This window comes from Sceloporus occidentalis, unplaced genomic scaffold, assembly GCF_023333645.1.
Source record: "Sceloporus occidentalis isolate IW3139 unplaced genomic scaffold, rSceOcc1.0.p SCAF_7, whole genome shotgun sequence".
NCBI classification, from domain to species: Eukaryota; Metazoa; Chordata; class Lepidosauria; order Squamata; family Phrynosomatidae; genus Sceloporus; species Sceloporus occidentalis.
The window spans coordinates 63849890-63869863 of NW_028316987.1; the positions used below are offsets into that span (position 1 = coordinate 63849890).

Below are 19974 nucleotides of genomic sequence, written 5' to 3' on the forward strand. Positions count from 1 at the left end.
TCTTAAGATTTGCATCATACTGAAACTTGATTTTATACCAGAGTAATCACCCGGCTCTTGGTCTAGGAAGAACAGTACTGAATAAAACTCAGTCACATCCACTTTTTGATATTGTCATGATCCACAATTGTTTTTGTCTTAACTTGATATTATCTTGTTTCTTTAATAGATTTACTGTAGCAGTTATGCCTTTTCCTTAGAGAAGCCAGAGATGCAGAGTGCCCTCTCTGAAAGCATGGAATTTTTTGCAGGAATTAAGGTATAATAATAACAATAACAGCAGCAACAACAGCAGCAAAAAAATTCTGGAGTCATAATAAACTGCTGTTCTCCTTATTCAAGCATACTAAAAAGTAGTATTTCGGGGACAAGGGGGTTGACAAATGAGAAAATTTTCCTGCATTGATAATGAAATAAATGCACTAACAGTATTTATAAGTAATAAATGGTAACTCTCCAAGTACCTGCAGTTCTCTCTAGGTTCAGATCTGCTGCCCTGGAGATGGGTGAGCTAGGATGGGGCCTAGGTACTCTTTGGCCTAATACAGTAGAATTCCACTAGACCAGAGATTCTCAAACTCTCCATGTATTTTGGACGTCAATCCCCAGAAGCTGAATTCCCCATTGGCTTGCATGAAGTTGTACTTTGACTTACAACAGTGAGAAAAGTTTGTGATTATTGAAGTCTCACTGATTCCATGATTAAGGATGGTTGTCTGCTTGGGCCAAATAAAATGTTCTCCCCCTGTTCCCATGGTGATCAGTCCAGATGATGCAGGGCCCAGTCTCCAGTTCCGGTGTGAACTGTCTGGATGACATCTGGCCAGTTCAGCTGTGAATCTGAGGTATAACACCCTTAAACCCACAAAGTCTTTTAAAAAAAATATTGCCTTTTGACCAGATCTTCCCAGAAGATATAGAAACCTCCACTGTGATGCCAGGCAGCTGTTTGCAACATGTTAACAAGGGACCCAGCCATGTGATTGACAATAGGTACTTTGTTTTGACCTGTGAGTGACTCATACCAGTGGCACCAGCACTGGGTGATACAATGGGATGCCCATGCAAACAACTACTCGGCATCACAATAGAATGCCCAAGGTAACGGGGAACGGTCAGGATATCTCTAGGACCAGAATAGTTTGGGCTGCTCCTGAAGTATTCTGGCCCTTGCCGACCTGTGTGGTTTATTCTTTCTGTATTACACTTTTTTTTGGTATTCCTGTCCCTCATGATTTCATGTGCAAAGTATGTTTTTTTTTAATCCAGTCTTCGTTTAGAGATCCTTTGGGGAAAATATTTGGATTTACTTTAGTACTGGTGAGTCTGTTTTTGCAAGATTACAGAAATTAATTGTAAAGGAGATTTTGTTCCCTTCACGACAAGGTTTTCAGTAGGATATTATCTTGGTAATTGTCTGCTATTATTTTACATAACTGTAAAAAAAAACCCAGTCTTCCCTTTCAGTTTCTTTTAACATTGTTCTGAGACTGTTACATAGTTTGAACAGGAAGATAATTCCATATAGATGTCTTGCATTGTTAGCTTTTCTCTTTTTTCCCCCTAGCTTCGTCCTGAGACATTTACTATATCAGAAGATGGAAAGGAATACAGACTAGCAATAGAGAGCAAAATTCCCATTCCTTGTCCTCAAGCTAGTCATCTGGAAAATGACTGTAAAATCTCATTAAAATTAAGTACAATAGAAGAAGGTAATTTCTTCTTTGTTTCCCCACCACCACTTTTGTCTTTAATTGTATTCCTAACCATCATTTTGGTTCAACATTATTATGTGGTAAGATATATAGCTGTCTGAATTTGTATCAGCATATAAATAAGATGGAGATGGGATCCAGCACCCAATTTTCTACCCCTGCCCCTCCACCCTACTCCCTCCAGCATGTCAAAATACCATCTTTTCTCTTTCCAGTTGTCAAATTGGAAGGAAAAGAAGGGATGTGAGAGTGGTGAGGTTTTGTGTGTTTGCATGCACTTCATAAACCCCATTGTCTCATTCTGAAACTGTGTGTAGTTGCAGACGTCTCCAAGGGTTCTTTTGGTGCTGGGTGCTGACAATAGCATGAGCTTTATTGACAGTAAATCATGCAGGAGATGGTACACAGCAAAGAAACATTCCAGCACTTTTGCTGATGCAGTCTCACAGCCAATGTGGTTGTACTAATCTCCAAATAAATTCTATCCAGACCTGTCCCTTCATGTGGCAATGGAATCAAATCGCTGTTGCTGGACATATAGGGCCCTGGATTGGAATACTCTCCCCCCTCCCAACTGAGGTAGATAGAAGGTGGGTTCTCAAGTTTTACAGTGCAGAAGTAAACAGAATCATGGTGCTCAAGTGTGCCCCATCTCCCCACTAATAGCTATATGAATTATCCAGTCAGGCTAGTCACAAAGAAATATTCACTCCTGTGTCCATTTACAACCATCGTATCTTTTCCCAGGTTCAGAATGCAAAGCAAATGCAAAAACTATCCAACAAGGCCACTAAAGCAGCAAGCGCATAGCTTTGGAATGCCCCTAGATCCATCCCTGCCATTGGAGGCCCAAGTGGACTCTGTGGCTCAGACTGTTTGGCACCAACTTTAACTGGTGTGTCAATTATGGCCTTCCTTGGATAGAGATAACCTAGCCACAATATGCACTGGCAACGTCCTGATTGGACTATTGTAATTTATTCTACATGGGGCTGCACTTGAAGAAGTTGTGAAAATCTCTCTAAGTAAGTAGACTTGGATGCTGCAGTTAGTGCAAAATGATGCATTTTGATTGCTGATTGGAATACCATATGGACAGCATATAATGCCAGTCTTAAAAGAATTGTACTGGCTCCCAATACACTTCTGGTCTGAATTCAAGGTGATTGTGATGACATTTAAAGAACCTTGATACTAAAAGGAACTTGGTACTAGAGGGAAAGCTTCTTCCTATCAGTGCCTGGTTGAGGGTTGAGATCTGCTGGGGAGGCTGCTTCTTTGTCCCAACAGTGAGGTCCATACAGTATGTTGAGACACAGGAGAGGACCTTCTCATCTATAGCACCCAATTGTAGAATGCCCTCCCATTGGAGACATGATTGACACCAACATTCATTTCATTTAGATGCCAAGTGAAAACTTGGTTGTTCCCCAAGGCCTTTTGGTCTCATTAATTCATTTCAACTATTGATGTACTTAGTTTTTGAATAAAACAACAACACCTTTTAATCTATTAAATCTATTTTAACTCACTATTAGTTTTAATACATTTAGCTTATTTAAATTATTTTTATTGTTTCCAAATGTTCAGTCTGTTATTTCAATTTTTTTTGTAAGTTGCCCTGATAACTTTTGATATTGGATGAGGTACAAATATTTAAATAAATAATAGTAAAATAATGCAGAATAACTCTTTCATGCCACTGGACAGCTGTTAATGTTTGTCCATGATGCTAACAAGGACTCTAAAACCCATCTACCTAGTGGCAGAGGCCCAGTTCACTACACCTAGCTGCCTCATAGCATTACATTCATGTGGTCACCTTGGCTCAATTGCAGCCTCTCAACCTAACCCTCTCCACAGAGCCTTTAGGGAAAAAGTGGGGAATGGGTGAATGGAAAAGAATAATGTGCTTTTGGCTCCAAGGGGTAAATGGAATGAAATAGGTAAGATACCATTGACAAAAAAAAAAATGATTGCCATAAAGTAATAACTGTATTCTATTAGCCTTGGAAAGCCTCATTAGGCCAAAATCCTGAACATTTTTAAATCTAGGAAAATATTCTACTGATCTTATTGGGACTTGCTTCTGAGTAGATATGTGTATGATTGTGTTTTTAATGTAAATGGAACATTGTTCTGCAGGGAAAAGAAACCTCTCCAAGTAAGTAGACATGTACTCTCTCCCAGTATTGGACTTCTAAATTACAATTTCTTTCCAATGGCACAGTGCAGCCCTGACATGCATGCGCACATGCACACACACACAGAGAATGAGAGAGAGTCAGGGTATTGATAAATCAAAAGGAAGGAGGTGAAGAAAACCATCAAAACTTAATCTTAAAATATAAGTACAGTATGTAGAAAGATCTTGTAGCACCTTTGAGACTAACTGAAAGAAATAAGTTGACAGCATGAGCTTTCATAGACTTCAGATGCTTTTGGTGGAGTGGAAGCCAATGACAGACATATATGCCATAGGTATGTGAGAATGTCAATTCAATATCAAAATCCTTTGTGTATGAAAATGAAGTAGCATAAGGTTTATGCACGTCTTGAAAACAAATATCCAGTTTCTAAAATTGGATTGGCATAACATTTTAGCGAAGTTATGACCTTACGTTATCTTTCCAAAAAAATGGGCTACTAATGGTTTTCTCTGTATTGGAACAGAAAAAGATCTGGAGGTCTTAAATGTGGCTCTGTCTTCTTGCCATGTGGATCTTCCTCATCAACCCTGCTTCAATGGAACATGTAGCCAGACCAGTGTCCATTATACTGCTGTGAGCGATTTCACTCAAGATGGCAACCGAAGAACCAAGATTGTGGTGGAGCCTATCATTAGTAACAATTTCCTTTGGAATGGCTATGCACCAGAGAGCATTCAGGTGAAAAACCATCCCCTTCAGTATTGATTACAGAAAAGAAAAGTGGTACAGGAAAACCATGTAGTTAATGAAAACAGGTGATTCTTTCCAGATTCAGTAGTTTGATTTATACCCTCTCTTTCATCCATAATGGAATGCAAGCTGACATACCAGGAGTTCCCAGGCAATTTCCCATGTAGGTACTGATTAGGCTCAAGCCTGCTTAACTTCTATAGCTTGGCATCATCATGAACTCTCAGACTGTCTTGTTGCTCCTAATACGTATATTTGTGTGTTTGGAACATAGTGTTCCCTTAGGGGTCTTGAGTGCTAAAATGGGATAGTAAAGCTTTTAAATAAATGTAATAATAATTATTAAAACAGTTACTAAGAGTGATCTTTTGTAATAATGCTTTTAATTTGTGTAGTATTTTAGTGTCTTTATCATGCTTGCCCTCACAGTAGAACTGGAAGTGATGATCGCTAGGAGTTCCATTAGGGAACGGACAGATGAAAAAAGTTACTTCTCCCAAGATCTTGTTGTGAATGCCAATCAAAATAGTACCGGATTCTTATGGAGAACTGGGAAATGTCAGCTTCGAGTGACTTTGGCATGTAATTTTTCATCTCTTGATTGAAACTATGTATGCTCTTTGTATTAATTTTGGAGCAGCCTGCAAAAAAATCTTGGGTAAATTATGTTTTTTGAATGACAATTCCCAGATTCTCCAGGCTAGTGGAAGTTTTAGGGGTAGGATCTGAAGGATTTTACATCAGAAGATTTACCATAATAACCTCCTGTGAATGTCTTCATTTTTCCCTCAAAGGTTACTGTGAAGGATCTTCCTTTTTCTTATTGCTACTCTTTTACCGACCCACACATCATTACCTTTGATGGCAGGTAATTAACAGATTTCCTACTGTGGCATGTTTTTCTTTTAAAGAGAATGAATGACTTTGTGCTGACTCTATTAAGAGAGTTGTTGTTTCTGTCAAATGAATCCCAGAATGAAAGGAGAGGAGGTTTTCCTTTAACAGTTGTTTCAGCTTAATGGTGCTGGTTGTTATATTTCTGAAGGAAAGCTGTTCACTTTGTTGCAATGAAACCCAACCAGTGAAGATTATATCTTTGAATGGTTCTATAGAATATGCCTCTGGAGAAGTGCAGCGGCTGGATACTGCATGCTCACAATGCATAGCCAGGGACAGCAGGCACTTATTAAAGTCCATGTTATAGTGAGCATCAACTAGGCAAAGAGGCAGTGATAGATTTGGTTCAGCCCAGTCTCCTAGCAACAGCCTAGAATACATAAAGCTAAGTGCAGCTTGACATAAGGGTTTTGTGGCAGCCATGTGCTGTGCTTCTTCCAAACTATCATAGAGCCTTCCCATTTAAAAAGAAAAGAAAAAGAAAAAATATTCCATGCATTTGAATGACATATTTTCCATCCTTTTCTTCTGCTTATGGCATATTTAGAAAGTGGAGGGAGCACTGATGCACCAAGGAATCAGGGAAAGTATTAAAAAATATGGGGGAGAGAGTTCATCATCCCTCTCAGTCCCCTTTGACAAAAAAAAAAAGTTCAAGAGGAGGCAAGATAAAAAAAAAAACAAACAGCCTTACCTAACCTTATGCCCTCTTGATGTATTGGGCTATAAATACTACCACCCTGGAAACCAGGGTTCAAATCTCTGCTAGACCACGGAAACCCACTGGGTGACCTTGGGTCAGTCATGCAGACTCAGTTATAGAGGATGGCAATGCCCCCCAACAAATTTTGAAAAGAAAACCCTGTGATAGATTTGTCTTAGTGTTGCCATAAGTCAGAAACAAATTGAAGGCTCACAGCAACAATATACAGTTGTCCCTCCATATTCGCTAGGGTTAGGGGAACAACCTTTCTTTCATGTACAGCGCTGTGTAAATTCATAAATAAAGGTTAATAATAATAATTTTCTGAAAGAAAAATGAACAAAGTATCAGAGACAAATTAGATGAAACAATAACCAACATGTAATTTGGCCCTGTGATTTTGGTGAGGGAGGCTAAAATCTTATTTACCCTCACCAAAGAATAAGATCCACTAAATTAAGTGGAACCTATCTGACTGAGTATGCATAGCATTAGGAAAAATAAAGATAAAAAGGTAGCATTGCACAAACAAAGCTTTTAATGAACATTATTATGATGTTAAAATAACAGTAATGTTCCACTCTTTCTTTCTTTCAGGATGTATGACAATTTTAAAACAGGAACATTTGTGCTCTACAGAAGTGCTGCCCGTGATTTTGAAGTCCATGTGCGCCAGTGGGACTGTGGAAGCCTGTATTACCCAGCATCATGTAACTGTGGGTTTGTTGCCAGAGAAGGGGCTGATACAATAGCATTTGATATGTGCAGCGGCCAGCTGCATGATTCACAGCCACACTTATCTGTAAAAAGCAGAGACCCAGCAGACAACAATGTCAGGATCACTGAATCATATTTAGGAAGAAAAGTCACGGTGTGTAATCAGTTTTATATCTGCTTTACAGCTATTTGATTCAGGGGGAGTTTTTGTTTTGTATGTCTTCCACATACAAAAACTACATTTGGAGGAGAGTTTGGAAAACACTTTGGACTACAACTCCCAGGATTTTTCAGCATGGTAGTTGGGGGATTCTGGGAGTTGAAATCAAAAAAGTAACTTTCCAACCTCTGCTTTTGGTTTATCATTGCAAGAAGAAACCTCATCATATGCTCCTCCCTCCTCTCCTTCTCTTGCATTCTGGGATGGCCATGACTTGATTGTGAGCCTCCACTTCTCATTCTAAGTAAGGATAGTTGAATGTTTGGTCTGAATCTGGGGCACATTACAGACCGCCCAGAATGGGCGGTCTGCCGCCACCGCCATTTGCAGCGCGGAGGAGCCCCAGCGTCCAAACTGCACGGCTCCTCCGTGCTGCAAATAAGAAGCACCAAAATGGCGCTTCTCTTTGCGTCACAGTTATGATGCCACGAGGTGCCAGCACATCATATGTGCTGTGCAACATGTGGACGCAACGCATCCGCTACGTCAAGATGGCAGCCCCCGTGTGGAACGGGCGCTGCCATTTTGTATGGACTCGGTCTTTATTAGGGTTAGGGGTGTCTGGAAGTGACGCCCCTTTCTAACCCTAGTACAGACCCAGTCCGTACTATAGGCCCGTCTGTAACGGGCCTGGGCAAATTAATTAATCTTAATTATACTTTACTGAAATAAGGTGGCCTTAGTTTATGAATATACCAAAGATGATTATTTTGAAGAAAGCAAGGAAGACAATGCAATGGGAAGTTTACAACTGAACATTAAGAAAACAAAATAATGACCACAGATGACTTATATAACTTCAAAATAAACAGCAAAGAGTTTGAAATAGTTCAAGACTTCCCATACCATGGCTCAATCATTAATCAGAATGGAGACTGTAGTCAAAAAATCAAAAGATTAGGACTTGGAAGAGTAGCTATGAAGGAACTAGACAAGATTCTGAAGTGCAAAGACAAATAATTGAATAATAAAGTTAGGATTGTACATCCGATCTTATTTCTCATTTTATGCATGGTTTGCAAGTTGGATGGTGAAGAAAGCGGATAGGAAGAGAATCAGCTGATTTGAAATGTACTGAAGAAGAGTTCTGCAGATACTGTGGACTGCTTAAAAGACAAATAAATGGTCTCACAGCAAATCTCCCTAGAAGCTATGATGACTGAACTGAGGTTGTCATACTTTGGCTACATCATGAGAAGCCATGACTCACTAGAAAAGACGGTTATGCTTATTAAGGTAGAAAGCAGCATGAAAAGAGAAAGACCACATCCAGATGGATAGAGTCAACCAAGGAAGCCACAGCTATGAGTCTGAGAGATGTGAGCAAGGTGGTTGAAGAGAGGGGTACTTTGAGGGTTCTTATACATTGGGTCACCATAAGTTGAGGTCGATTTGATATCAGATAACAACAAAGTTTATGAAGCTGTTTCATTTCAATAAAATATAGGTACAGTGGGCCCTGTGTATCCACTGGGGTTTGATTTCAGGATGCCCATAAACATCAAAATCTGTGGTTGCTCGAGTCCCATTAAATGCAATGGCATAGTAAAATGGTGTTCCTTATATAAAATGGCAAAATCAAGGCTTGCTTTTTGGAATATATATGTGTGTGTGTGTGTGTGTATAATATTTTCAAGCTGTGGAAGGTTGAATCCATGGATTTAAAACAATCTGTGGATAAGGAGGGACAGCTGTAATATTAACCCCTTTATAATGTTAGGTTATACTGCAAGGCTGTAATTAGGCAAATGATCTCATTTGCATTATAGTGTAAGCATTATAGTATTGCAAAACTGGAATTACAGTATTTGAAAACTGAAGTAAAAGTTTCTGATTTCATCTCAAATCTTGAGAAAAGAGGAACTGGGAGAAAACAAGCTGTAGGTATATTCATGTAACAACAAGCCATCATTCTTCAGTTGTGGTCTCATTTACATTACTTTCTAAGACAAAATTACTTCCGTTACATTCTCTAGAAAAATTATCTTCTCCTTTATCACTTTACAACTTGAAATATGCTTCAGATTGAAGAGTATAAGATAGGAGGAATTTGTTTCAAGGAAAAAAACTACATTAATGTATATTTGCAAAGGCTCAATTTGACTGAAAATAGGTGTTAGTGAAATCTACAGCTTTTCCCATTTCCTGCCACTGATTTTTCTCCTTGGTGTTTCTCTTCCTTTCTTTTTATCTGAATCTCATTAAAAAGACATGAACCACTTCCTATTAGTTTGAACAATCATATCATAATGTTTCTAATGCTGGCTACTATACTGCCACAGTTTTTTCCTTATCAGACCTTTTCTTGTAAAAGCTTATATTGCACATATCATCCTTTCTCGATAGATAATACGTTATTATTTTTTAAGCAAGAGTGGACTTTTCTTAACTTGGAATACTGCCCTGGGCTTCACAGGCCCAAACTAGATGTCATATTGAACACGTTGTTAAACTTGTAGATTTTAATGCTTGGTGGGAGAAAGCAGCTGTGAAGTGAGGAAACCTGGATTGCGGTCACAGTGCAAGTTCAGAGTGTACTTAACGTGTTCCCCTGTAGCATTTTCTCATTCAATTTCATTCCCCCACAGAGATGGTGCAGAATTATCACTCTGCAGGATGTGATTTTTGGAAGGAAAAGGGCTCTGGGTAAAATGAACCCTCTTGTCCTGCACTGTGGTCCCAGTCTTTACATCTATTTTGGAAAAAAGGAGAAGGAGAATGACAGATGTTTGTGCATCTAGTTTGGCCCATAATTTCTTGGTGATATTTCAGCCTTCCCTTTTCTTATGCCATTTGTTGTTGTTCTTCTTAACTGCTGTCAGTTTTGACTTAGGTGGCCCTGAGAATGACAGACCTTAAAGTCACCCTATCATCACAGCTGTGCTCAGGTCAGACTCAGGGACGTGGCTTCTTTTGTTGAGTCTATCCATCTGCAATGCAATCTTCCTCTTTTTCCTACTGCCTTCTGCTTTGCAAGCATTATTGTCTTTTCTAGTGAGTCGTGTTTTCTCATGATATGGCCCAAGTATGACAACCCTAGTTTAGTCATCTAGGAAGAGTGCAGGAAGGGAAAAAAATGATCCTCAAAAATCCCCCCTTACTGTATGGAGATTCTGTTGCTGTGTCTTGTAGCCATTAAGCTGAACACCTTGGTATTGTTTGAGTATCCACTTGGTTGTTTCATCTCACGGGAACAAAGCTCATAAGGGCAAGACAAGTCATGGGCCAGTCTGACTCTGATCCTCTCATGATCTTGTACACCGATATTGATAAATTTCTGGGTGTGATCCAGAGTTGTTGTTTTTTTAAGCACCATGAAGGTGTCTTTGCTAACTGCTCTTAAAATAAACGGTTCTCAATAATATTGATAAGGTCAGAATTCAATGACACAGCCATGTCGGGGATATCAGTATGCACATAGATCTTGTAACACCTTTGAGACTAACTGAGTGAAAGAAGTGGCATAAGCTTTCACAGACCAGGTCTACTTTCATGTATCTGAGAAAGTACACCAAGTCTATGAAAGTTTATATTACAACTTCTTTTGCTCAGTTATTAGTCCCAAAGGTGCTGCAAGAATCATTTGCATATTCTTAAGGTCAGTGACTGATTGCTTCAGGATTCCAGTCTTTTATACCTTGAAAAGACAGATGTCAGTAGCAAGAGAAGATGATGAAGAAGTAATTTCACAAAGAATGTGTGATTTTTTAGCATAATATTGCAGGTAAAGAAAAGAGATTAAAATGAGAAGGGGATAAACATATTAATCCATGTCATCTCCAAAACAGTTTTGAAATGAGGAACCTGTTTTCAAGGCAGGAAAACAATTTTTCCTGTTGTCTTTGGCATGTTATCTTTTTAGATCTTATTTTCATCTGGAGCTTTTATTCGAGCTGATGTGAGTGAATGGGGAATGAGTCTAACCCTCAGAGCCCCCAGTTCTGATTATAAACATACATTGGGACTTTGTGGAACGTTTGATGGCATTGCAGAGAATGATTACCATGATATGGATGGAAAAGAAATCAACAGAGGAGAGGATGCTCATCTGTCTTTTATTAGTGAGTGGAGGTAATAAGAACTTTACTAGTCTCATCAAGGTCTTTTTATTTTAAAGAAAACCCTCAAATGTTACTACTTATTGAAAACAGTCATTGTAATAGTCTGAGCCGAATGTTGGATTTAGATTACAATTTCCCCATTTGCAGTGGTCTTCTTTTTAGTGGGGTTTATTCACAAATAGGTGTCTAGATCTTCACAGTTAATGAAGTTCACTGGTTACTTTGGATCAGAGCTCAGAAAAATTACATTTTTGGATTAGAACTTGTGGACTCTCCCAACCAACGTGGCCAGTGGTCACCTAGATTCGGAATAAGCCCTGTGTGTTGGAGTTTTATTTGTCATTTTTACTCCAAACATTTCCAGTTACCAAAGACACAAGTCACCCTTGGGTTTTAAAAGGTGTCTAGAAGAGTTAATGGCTGCAGCAACAATATTACAAAACCAGAATTTGGAAAAGTTACTTTTGGAGACTAAAATCCCAGAACATTCCAGCAAGTATGGCCAGTTTGACATCAATCCTGGAATTTGTTGTTGAATGAAGTACTTAGAATTCTCTATCACTGTAGAGCTCTATTTCACTCCCTAGAACTTTAATACCCTAGAACTTTAATACCAAAATTTTAATTTATCTTTTCCATCTTCTTTTCTTAATACTTTTTCAATAAATTTAATTTAATTTTAATTTGGACTATATGGATGAGAATGGCTCCGGGGAAGGGGTGCACTGAGGGGTTTTTAGTATAAAATAAGTAGTGTTAAAGCATATTTGGATATGAAGAAACTGTAACATTTTGTATTGTAAAACTTAAAAATATTTTAAAAAAAGAACTTTAATACCCAATGTGATCTGATTCAGTACGCAGTCTTTCTTGTCAGAATAATTTAGGAAACTATGGTTGACTAACCATGCTAGAGTTCTCTAGCAAGGAATTCTGAGTCCCTCACTAAACTACAAATCCTAAAATTCTGTTAAGACAGAGATATGATAGTTAAAGTTCTATTAGGGACTGATAAAACTGAGTAGTGCAGAAAAACTCATAGCCCCAAATAAGCAACATTGCCAAGGTTTGTGCAAAGCTACAGCTGCACAAGCCATTCTTCCTATTGCTTCTTTGAATTGATACTGCTAGTCTGGGTTGTGGTCATCTTGAGATTTTCCTGTTGTTTTCCTTTACAGGATTTTGCCAGGGCAGAGCCTCTTTGACAAATCCCCAGCTCCCTCAAACGCAGCCAAGAAAGCACTTTTCTGTAGCTGTAGTGCTGGTGGTGTGGGAGTGGAACAGCCGACAAATAAACTGAATCCTGTTTCTGAAGCAGAATTTGCTTTATCTTGCAAAAGAAGTGAGAAGAATGTATGGCTTCCTTCCTTGATCCCGGAACTGGATGTTACAGCTGAATATATTAGCTCAGTTGATCATATCAGGGGCTTAAGGAAACGTGCAGCTGTGCTCAAAGAAGCTTCTTCTACTGTTCCCTCCAGAGAGGAGCACTCTCATAATCAAACACCTCTTCAGACAGCTCCCCCAGCTCACCCTGTTATCTTTCCAAACTCAAAGGCAGGCATTACAACAGATAAACTACCTCTTGGGAGCTTGGGAGCACACAGATATGCTGACATTTATGGCAGCCAGAAGCAGCACACAAGACATAATATCAGAGAGCGTACAAAGCGCCAACAGTATTATGAGTACCTTTCGGTATTTCCATCCCAGAGTTTAAGCCAATCAGATCTTGATGGATTTAGCTATTTCTTTCCAGAGGATCACACAACTGGCATGCATCAGGAACTCCTGGCTTCCTGGCCCACACCTTCTGGCCTCACTGAGTCGGATGTGCTGGCTCTTTGTTGGGAGACAGTAGCCAATTCCAGCATAGGTACAGCTTGTAAAGCTTTCCTTGGCCAACGGACGGAGGATGCAGTGTTCATGTGTGTCAAGGATCTACAACTGAAGGATGATCTCAGCTGGGCAAAGGCCAGTTTGGCCCTGCTGGAAAATGAGTGTGAAAGAAGAATTTTGGAAGAAGTGAATTACCACACCAAAGAAAATGAGGGATTAATGGAGAATGTGATTTTAGCATTGAAATGCCCCAACTTCTGCAGTGGGAGAGGTCATTGTGTTGAATGGGGCTGTGCTTGTTTTCAAGGTTTCAGTTCTTATGACTGCAGTGTGTCATCTGGTGAGTTGAGCTCCACTGTTATTAGCCTTTTCATCCACTTGCTTTTGGCAAAGGTGCTTCATAATGGGCCTTCACATTATTTAATATCTGTCCTAATCTACACTAATCTGTTCTGCTCTCTGTTTGGTGTCTACACTCTTTCTTTTAGGAAAGCTATACAGGTTAGATCCCTGTTGTTCTGGATTTAACCATTGCTTAGTAAATCTGTAATGTCAACTTCTGTCCAAGGAATACAATTTCCCATGCTGGCCTCCATTTGGAATGTAGCCTGATGCTTCCATGTAGTATCTTTCATTGTCTTAGCAAACATTCAAACATTTGTTCATTAAAAAAAAACACAAGATACTTTCTTCCACGTATTTTGCACACATCCCCGAAACATTTAACATAGCAAACATTTCACTTGTACCCTTGATTCTAAAAACCCTGATCCTCGGGTGCGACTGTGATGTGGCATTCTGTCAGTTCCAGTATATGCCATCATATTTTGTATAAAATGTTTTATGCTTAGCTGTCACCTGAAATCTGAAGTTCTACTGTCAAAAAACAGTGTCATCTCTTCATTCTTTTTTGGCAAAAATTAGACTTTATTTGAATGTAATAATTTATATCATATCGTTAGGATGAATTTCTTCAAAGAAACCTTTAACATGAAATGCTGACATTAATTTGTTCCTTTGCCCAGATTTTTGGGACTCTCAAATGGTAGATCCTTAGGACTATCATTCCAAAGCCATTGTGGAACTACTCTGTATTTTCTTCTTTAAAAGATTTTTCTGGCAGAATAAACAGTGGGAAAATATGGGAGGTATACAAATGGAAGATACTGTTGTCTGAACCCTGTGAAATTCCATCTTTGAGGCAGGGCAACTTAGGATAAAAGACCTGTAACTTTTGCCTTGGAATGAAAGTAGCTTTTGTGTCTGTAGTATGTTTTTTTCTTCATATCTGTCTGTTATGATAGATATGTTGGTTGCTATCTACAATGCCTCTGTATACCATTTGCATGAAATGTCCATGTATCTTTCACTTTCTAATTTTCATTTCAAAGACCAGGTTCCAGAAATTATAGAGCTGGATCATGGAGGATTATGTGATGTTCAATTGTATGACTGCTCAACTGTAAGAGCTTTTGGACATGGGTTCACAGAGACACCAAACCTCAGATGTGAAATTAACAAATTGCAGGTGACTTACATAGTAAATCTAACATTTAATCTTTATCAGGGTTCAAGCTTTAGAATATGAGGTCATTTAAAGGTATACTGCATCCATGTTGTATCCATGCTGTTAAATCAGGTGTCCTCTTAAAAGACTAAGGAACTGGAGGATAAGCAAACAGGTGTAAGAAGTAAAGATTGGAACCTCTTGTTTAGTATGGCCATGTACCTAGAACTTCTGCTCCTTTTTGGTGGATATAATCTCATTCAGACTAATTACCACCATTGCCATGCCATGTCAAAGTGCAATCCATGTGATATATCAGAGGCATCTGAACATTTGTAATGAAGTCTAAAATCTAGTTTTATTCCAGAACTCAGTAGACCCATTGATACATTATCTTACGTTCAGGACTGATTCACTAGAGGTCCCACTCTCATTTGAATTATAATCCAAGTTTGCCCACATCATCTTCTTGTCACAACTCCGATAAAAACTGAAAGGCTACAAGGCATAAATTTTGTCATCTGAATCATGACCAGTGACTTAGCAATATCCTAGAGACAAAACTTGGAAGCAGTTTCTTATTTGTAAAAAATTCCTTTAGTAACCTGTTTCTTTTTATGGTACAGGTTGAGTCTCCCTTATCTGGAATTCCAAAATCCAGAATACTCCAAAAACCAAAACATTTTTCATGGCTTAGATAGTGACACCTTTGCTTTCTGATAGTTCAACATAAACAAACTTTGTTTTAGGTGCAAAATTATTTAAAGTATTGTATAAAATTATCTGCAGACTATGTGTATAAGGTATATATGAAACATAAACAAATTTTGTGTTTACTACTGATGCTGCCGAAAAGAGAAAAGCTGTGGTGATAGAAGCAGCTGTCTTTCCGGGTTGTCTGACCAAACTGCAGCAGTGGCATTACTTATAGTACTACTTTGGTTTCAGCATTGCTTTGGTTTCAGCTCCAGGGGTGAAAGGGTAAGAAACATGCCAGAATTGCCTCCCACACTCCTTGGGCACATCTGGGGGCAAGATATTGGGGTGGGGGTCTGGGAGACCCTGCAGACACGGAAATAGCCCTGGGTGGCCACATGCAGCTATACCAGGGGTGAATCACTTGTAGCCTTTCAGATATTCTTGATCACCAACTCATATCTACCTCAGTAAGCATGATCTGTGGCCAAGGATGATGCAAACTGTAGTTCAGTAACATTTGGGGAGTCACTGATTTCCCAGCCTTGCCCTATAAGTTATAAACTCAGTCTGGACCATATTAAGACTGTTGTCACAGGTGTGTACACTTTGGATGTTGCATGTTGTTGGGCTTTTGATTTCATTTGCACCTTAGCATAGTAGGCTAAACATCATGTAGTTAATATTAAACTGTTTCAAACTTGTGCATCATATACAACCCCATATTAACTAGTTCAAAATACATATGCTGTTATCAGTTGGATATTGAGGCAGGAAATAATAATTACAGGAGTGTTTTTGTAGGAAAGAAAACAATTATTCAGGTTGGAGTCTATCCAGGAGACTGGATTAATTGCCCAGTGCTGGAAAGCCAAAGTTAATCAAGCTCAAATTAATGTGTGGCCTCTGAATTTGAACAAGAGATACGGTGTGATGCATTTTTAATCCCTTATGTATAAGAAATTCCATTCTCACTTCTGAACAATAGAAAATATTTTCTTTTTCCAGTGAATCTCTTCTTTCCCCTCATGGCTAGTTCTGGCAGATGCTGAGCTGAGGTTATTTTGGCAGGTTCTGTTACAAGTCAAGCTATGGATTTTCCTTGAGCACAACATGGATCCTCTCATTTGCAAGTCAGTCTGAAATGAGAAAGTCAACAGCACATTTACACTCCATTAAGTTAAAAGCCTGCCCGATCAAACTCCTAGTGAGACAATTATTGGGAGTTCACTTATCACAGTTTGAACTGTCTCCATGCTCCTCACTTATTGCAAGGCGGTTTGTTTTCTTTTGTTGTAACAGCAGCACCACTGGGCATGTGCTTCCAAAAAAGAAAACTCAGAAAAGAGGTTGCTATAGTCTAGACTTATCATTTTAGTGAGCAGACAAAAAATACATGTCATCTATTAGGTTTAAATAACTATTACTTTTCTCCAAGGGAAGAACAGATCCTTTCCCTTCTGCCAGTAGCTTCTAGCACACAACATCTTTGTGTTCTCTTATATAGCACAGTCTGACCTAATTAAGGTTTTTGTCTAGTGGGCATTTTCTGGGAGGATGCCCCATTGAACTCAGTGGGACATGTTTCTGAGTACCATATATACCAGACTATAATTTGACCTCACGTATGAGTTGAGGGCAGGTTTTGGGGCCCAAATTATGGATTTTGATATGACCCATGGATAGGTAGAGGGTAAAATTTAAGGGAATGTAACAAAGAATTGAAAGAATGAAGCAAAGGAAAACAATGCCAAAGTACAACATTCCAGCAGGCGTAACTGTTCGTGCCAATCCTAAAGTCTGGATGGATAAGAGAGTAGAGGGGAGGTCAGTTCTTCCAGGACAGATTACACTTTTGTCTTTCACCAGAAGTGGTTCATTTTTTATTATTTAAAGTACAGTACTTACACTGACCCGTGGATGAGTTGACTCAGGTTTTTGGGGTCAATTTTTTCACCAAAATTTCTAGACTTAAACATGAGTATATACAATTAATATGCATAAAATTGTTCTGCATGTCTAAATAATAACTCCTCCATTTCTGATTACAAAGTACAGATTAATTCCCACCTAATAACATTTCTTTTCTTTCATTCCCCTGCTCCCTTAGCCCTTCATTTGGTTTTTGCTTCACAGTAAAAGTTCTAGGGACTTTTCTAATTTCTGATATGTTTGGATAGCTCTAAGTACTATGACAAGTTTGGATAGCTCTTAAGTATTAGCTGGTAGAAGAACCTGGGTTGTTTTACTTTAAATGACCCATGAACATTCCATTCTTCTGACTGCAAATAGCTAATAGAGGGAATTGATTTATTTAGAGTATTTATGCTTCACCCTGCAGCCATAAGGATCCCAGAGCAGTTTATATCCACAAAAGCTCATGCTAAAATAAAAACCAGATAGTCTTAAAGGTGCTATTGCATTCCTTCTTTTTTCTGTCCCCCTCCCATCCTCCTTTTTAAGGGTAACTTACAAATAACTAATTTGACAGTTCCTTGGCCTCAGTCTTAAATAAGACATGCACATGTGAGGTCAAAGCAATGGTAGTTGGAATCCAAAGGGAGGGCTTCTCATAATCCACTGGGACCAAAAGCATGATGGAGTTGTGCCTGGCTGTCCTTCCCTTGCTCAAATACCAGAAACCGTTGGAACATCGAAACAAAGTATGTAAGAGTACAGGAGAGGAATACACCATAATCCTTCTTTCACTGATTTGGGATTAAATATGCACATGACTGTGATTGCAGAAGGGACTTCTTAATTGGTTAACCCTCATCGATAAGTAAATGTGATGAACCAGAAATCTGTAACATGTCTATACCTTTCCTTCCCTGAACTTCATTTCCCTAGCAAATCATCCACATACAAAGGCAGACCAAGCTTAGACACCCCTGCTTTTGTTGCATTTGCTTCCTGGGCAAATAGTATGATGGAAACAAGCTTGATCAGGAAATTCATGGAAGAAGAAAGTGAACCCCCTTCTGCTGTATCACACCTCAGTTCCAAAACAGACCCTCCAGTGCATTTACCTTTTCTTTAAAGCCAGAGATCCTCAAATCATGGATTTTTTTGTCCTCTGAACTATTTGGCCCTGACTTGGTAATGCATTGCTATGCAAAATGCTTTCCAGTTCTATACATCACAGTTGATGAATCTAAGAAAAAATATTTTATTGTGTTGTCTAACTAAATCAGGCTTTCTGCTCCTTTAATTCAGTACAGTGATAACAAATGGATGTTTGGGGAATCTGTATTCATCCATGCTGTCTTCCGCAACGGTAGGACTGTTGATTGCCAACTACCCACCAAAGGAGACCAGTCTGATGCTGTGGATCTGGGAGATGACCAGCCCATCGCTAGATGGCAAATCAAGGTGATCACTGTATATTTATGTACAGTGGCCCCATGGTATCTGCTGTGGCTTGGTTCCAGGACCCCTCTAGGATACCAAAATCCGTGGATACTCAAGTCCCATTAGATACAGTGGCATAGTAAAATGATGTCCCTTGTATAAAATGGCAAAATCAGATTTGCCCTTTTAAATTTATGTTATATCTATTTCTAAAACCAAAGTTTTTTCAGAAAATCCAAGGAATGGCAAAAATAACCCCCAGCCCCTCAAACATTGCCCATCCCTGCAATAGAGCTGAGTGAAGATTCTTAAAAGAGAGGTTCATTTGACGACCATAACTGATAAGTAGGTTCATGTGTAGGAAGATGCCAATGTTAGTGGTTGAGCACCTGGGCCATATCCAGAAGGTCCCAGATTTGAGAATGCCTAGATGCTTTAGTTAAGACCCAGTAGATCTAATGCTCAGCCTGAGGTCTCCTAAGGTGCCTTTACCATATGCTTCCAGAAGTGTATAGTGAGAGAAAATCTTGTTGATGACACCAGCTTATGGAATTCTTTCCTAAGACTGGTACTATTATTGATAACTGTACCAGGAAAATTTGCTTTGATTGTCCAAAGCTTTAAAAATCATTTTCAGTATCTTTGTTTTGGTTTTGATATGTGTCATTTGTGGTTTTTACCTTGTTTTTTGATACTTCATTAAAAGCTCCACTGAAGGGCTATACATAAATCAGTTAAATAAAAATAAATAAATAAAATGGCCTCACAGTTTCCCTGTGTTTTAAAATATGCAGGATTCAACCCCATAAAAGCTCATTTGAATGTTGTCAGTTTTAAAATGTTCCATATTTCTGTTTTGCATGCTTTTATAACTTTCAGAACTATTGTTTTATGTCTGAACAGATTTCTAATGATGGGCTCACTTACAGCAATCCTAAAACAGTGACTTTATTTGATGGAGCATGTCAGATATGTGACCCACAATCAAATGGGTTATGCATATTAAAGGCAAGTGTTCTCTCCTCATTTTCATTTTGGTTATGTACAACCTCACTGGTGCTAGAAAATAAAACTAGAAGAGCAATCAGCTCATTAAATAAAAGTTAGTTGATTAGTCATATGAGTTTTAATAAAATTTTATTAGAGTAAACAATTAATCAACTTAAGCTGTATAACTTGGGTTAAAAGGCTAAAGAACAGTATCTATTATTCTGTGAAACCAAGGTGTCTTCTGGCACCTTAAGACTGATAAATGTATTATGGCATAATTTTTTGTGGACTAGTGTTCACTTCTTCAGATAAATGTAACTAAAACCATGAATATGACTAAAGCCTGGAATTTGGGTTTATCCATGTATTAATTACTTT

General features: G+C 38.7%; 1 protein-coding gene across 1 annotated transcript in view; it reads left to right on the top strand.

Annotated features, from left to right (window-relative positions):
* Positions 1 to 19974, top strand: part of LOC149309851 (von Willebrand factor D and EGF domain-containing protein-like) — a 56504-nt gene that overhangs the window by 14942 nt on the left and 21588 nt on the right. Inside the window, exons 6-15 of the mRNA XM_089534015.1 lie at positions 170 to 259; positions 1568 to 1712; positions 4389 to 4603; positions 5410 to 5483; positions 6813 to 7086; positions 11015 to 11223; positions 12392 to 13392; positions 14444 to 14580; positions 18472 to 18627; positions 19510 to 19614. Of these exons, the coding sequence (XP_089390141.1) occupies positions 170 to 259; positions 1568 to 1712; positions 4389 to 4603; positions 5410 to 5483; positions 6813 to 7086; positions 11015 to 11223; positions 12392 to 13392; positions 14444 to 14580; positions 18472 to 18627; positions 19510 to 19614 (2406 nt within the window). The remainder of the gene's footprint in view (positions 1 to 169; positions 260 to 1567; positions 1713 to 4388; positions 4604 to 5409; positions 5484 to 6812; positions 7087 to 11014; positions 11224 to 12391; positions 13393 to 14443; positions 14581 to 18471; positions 18628 to 19509; positions 19615 to 19974) is intronic.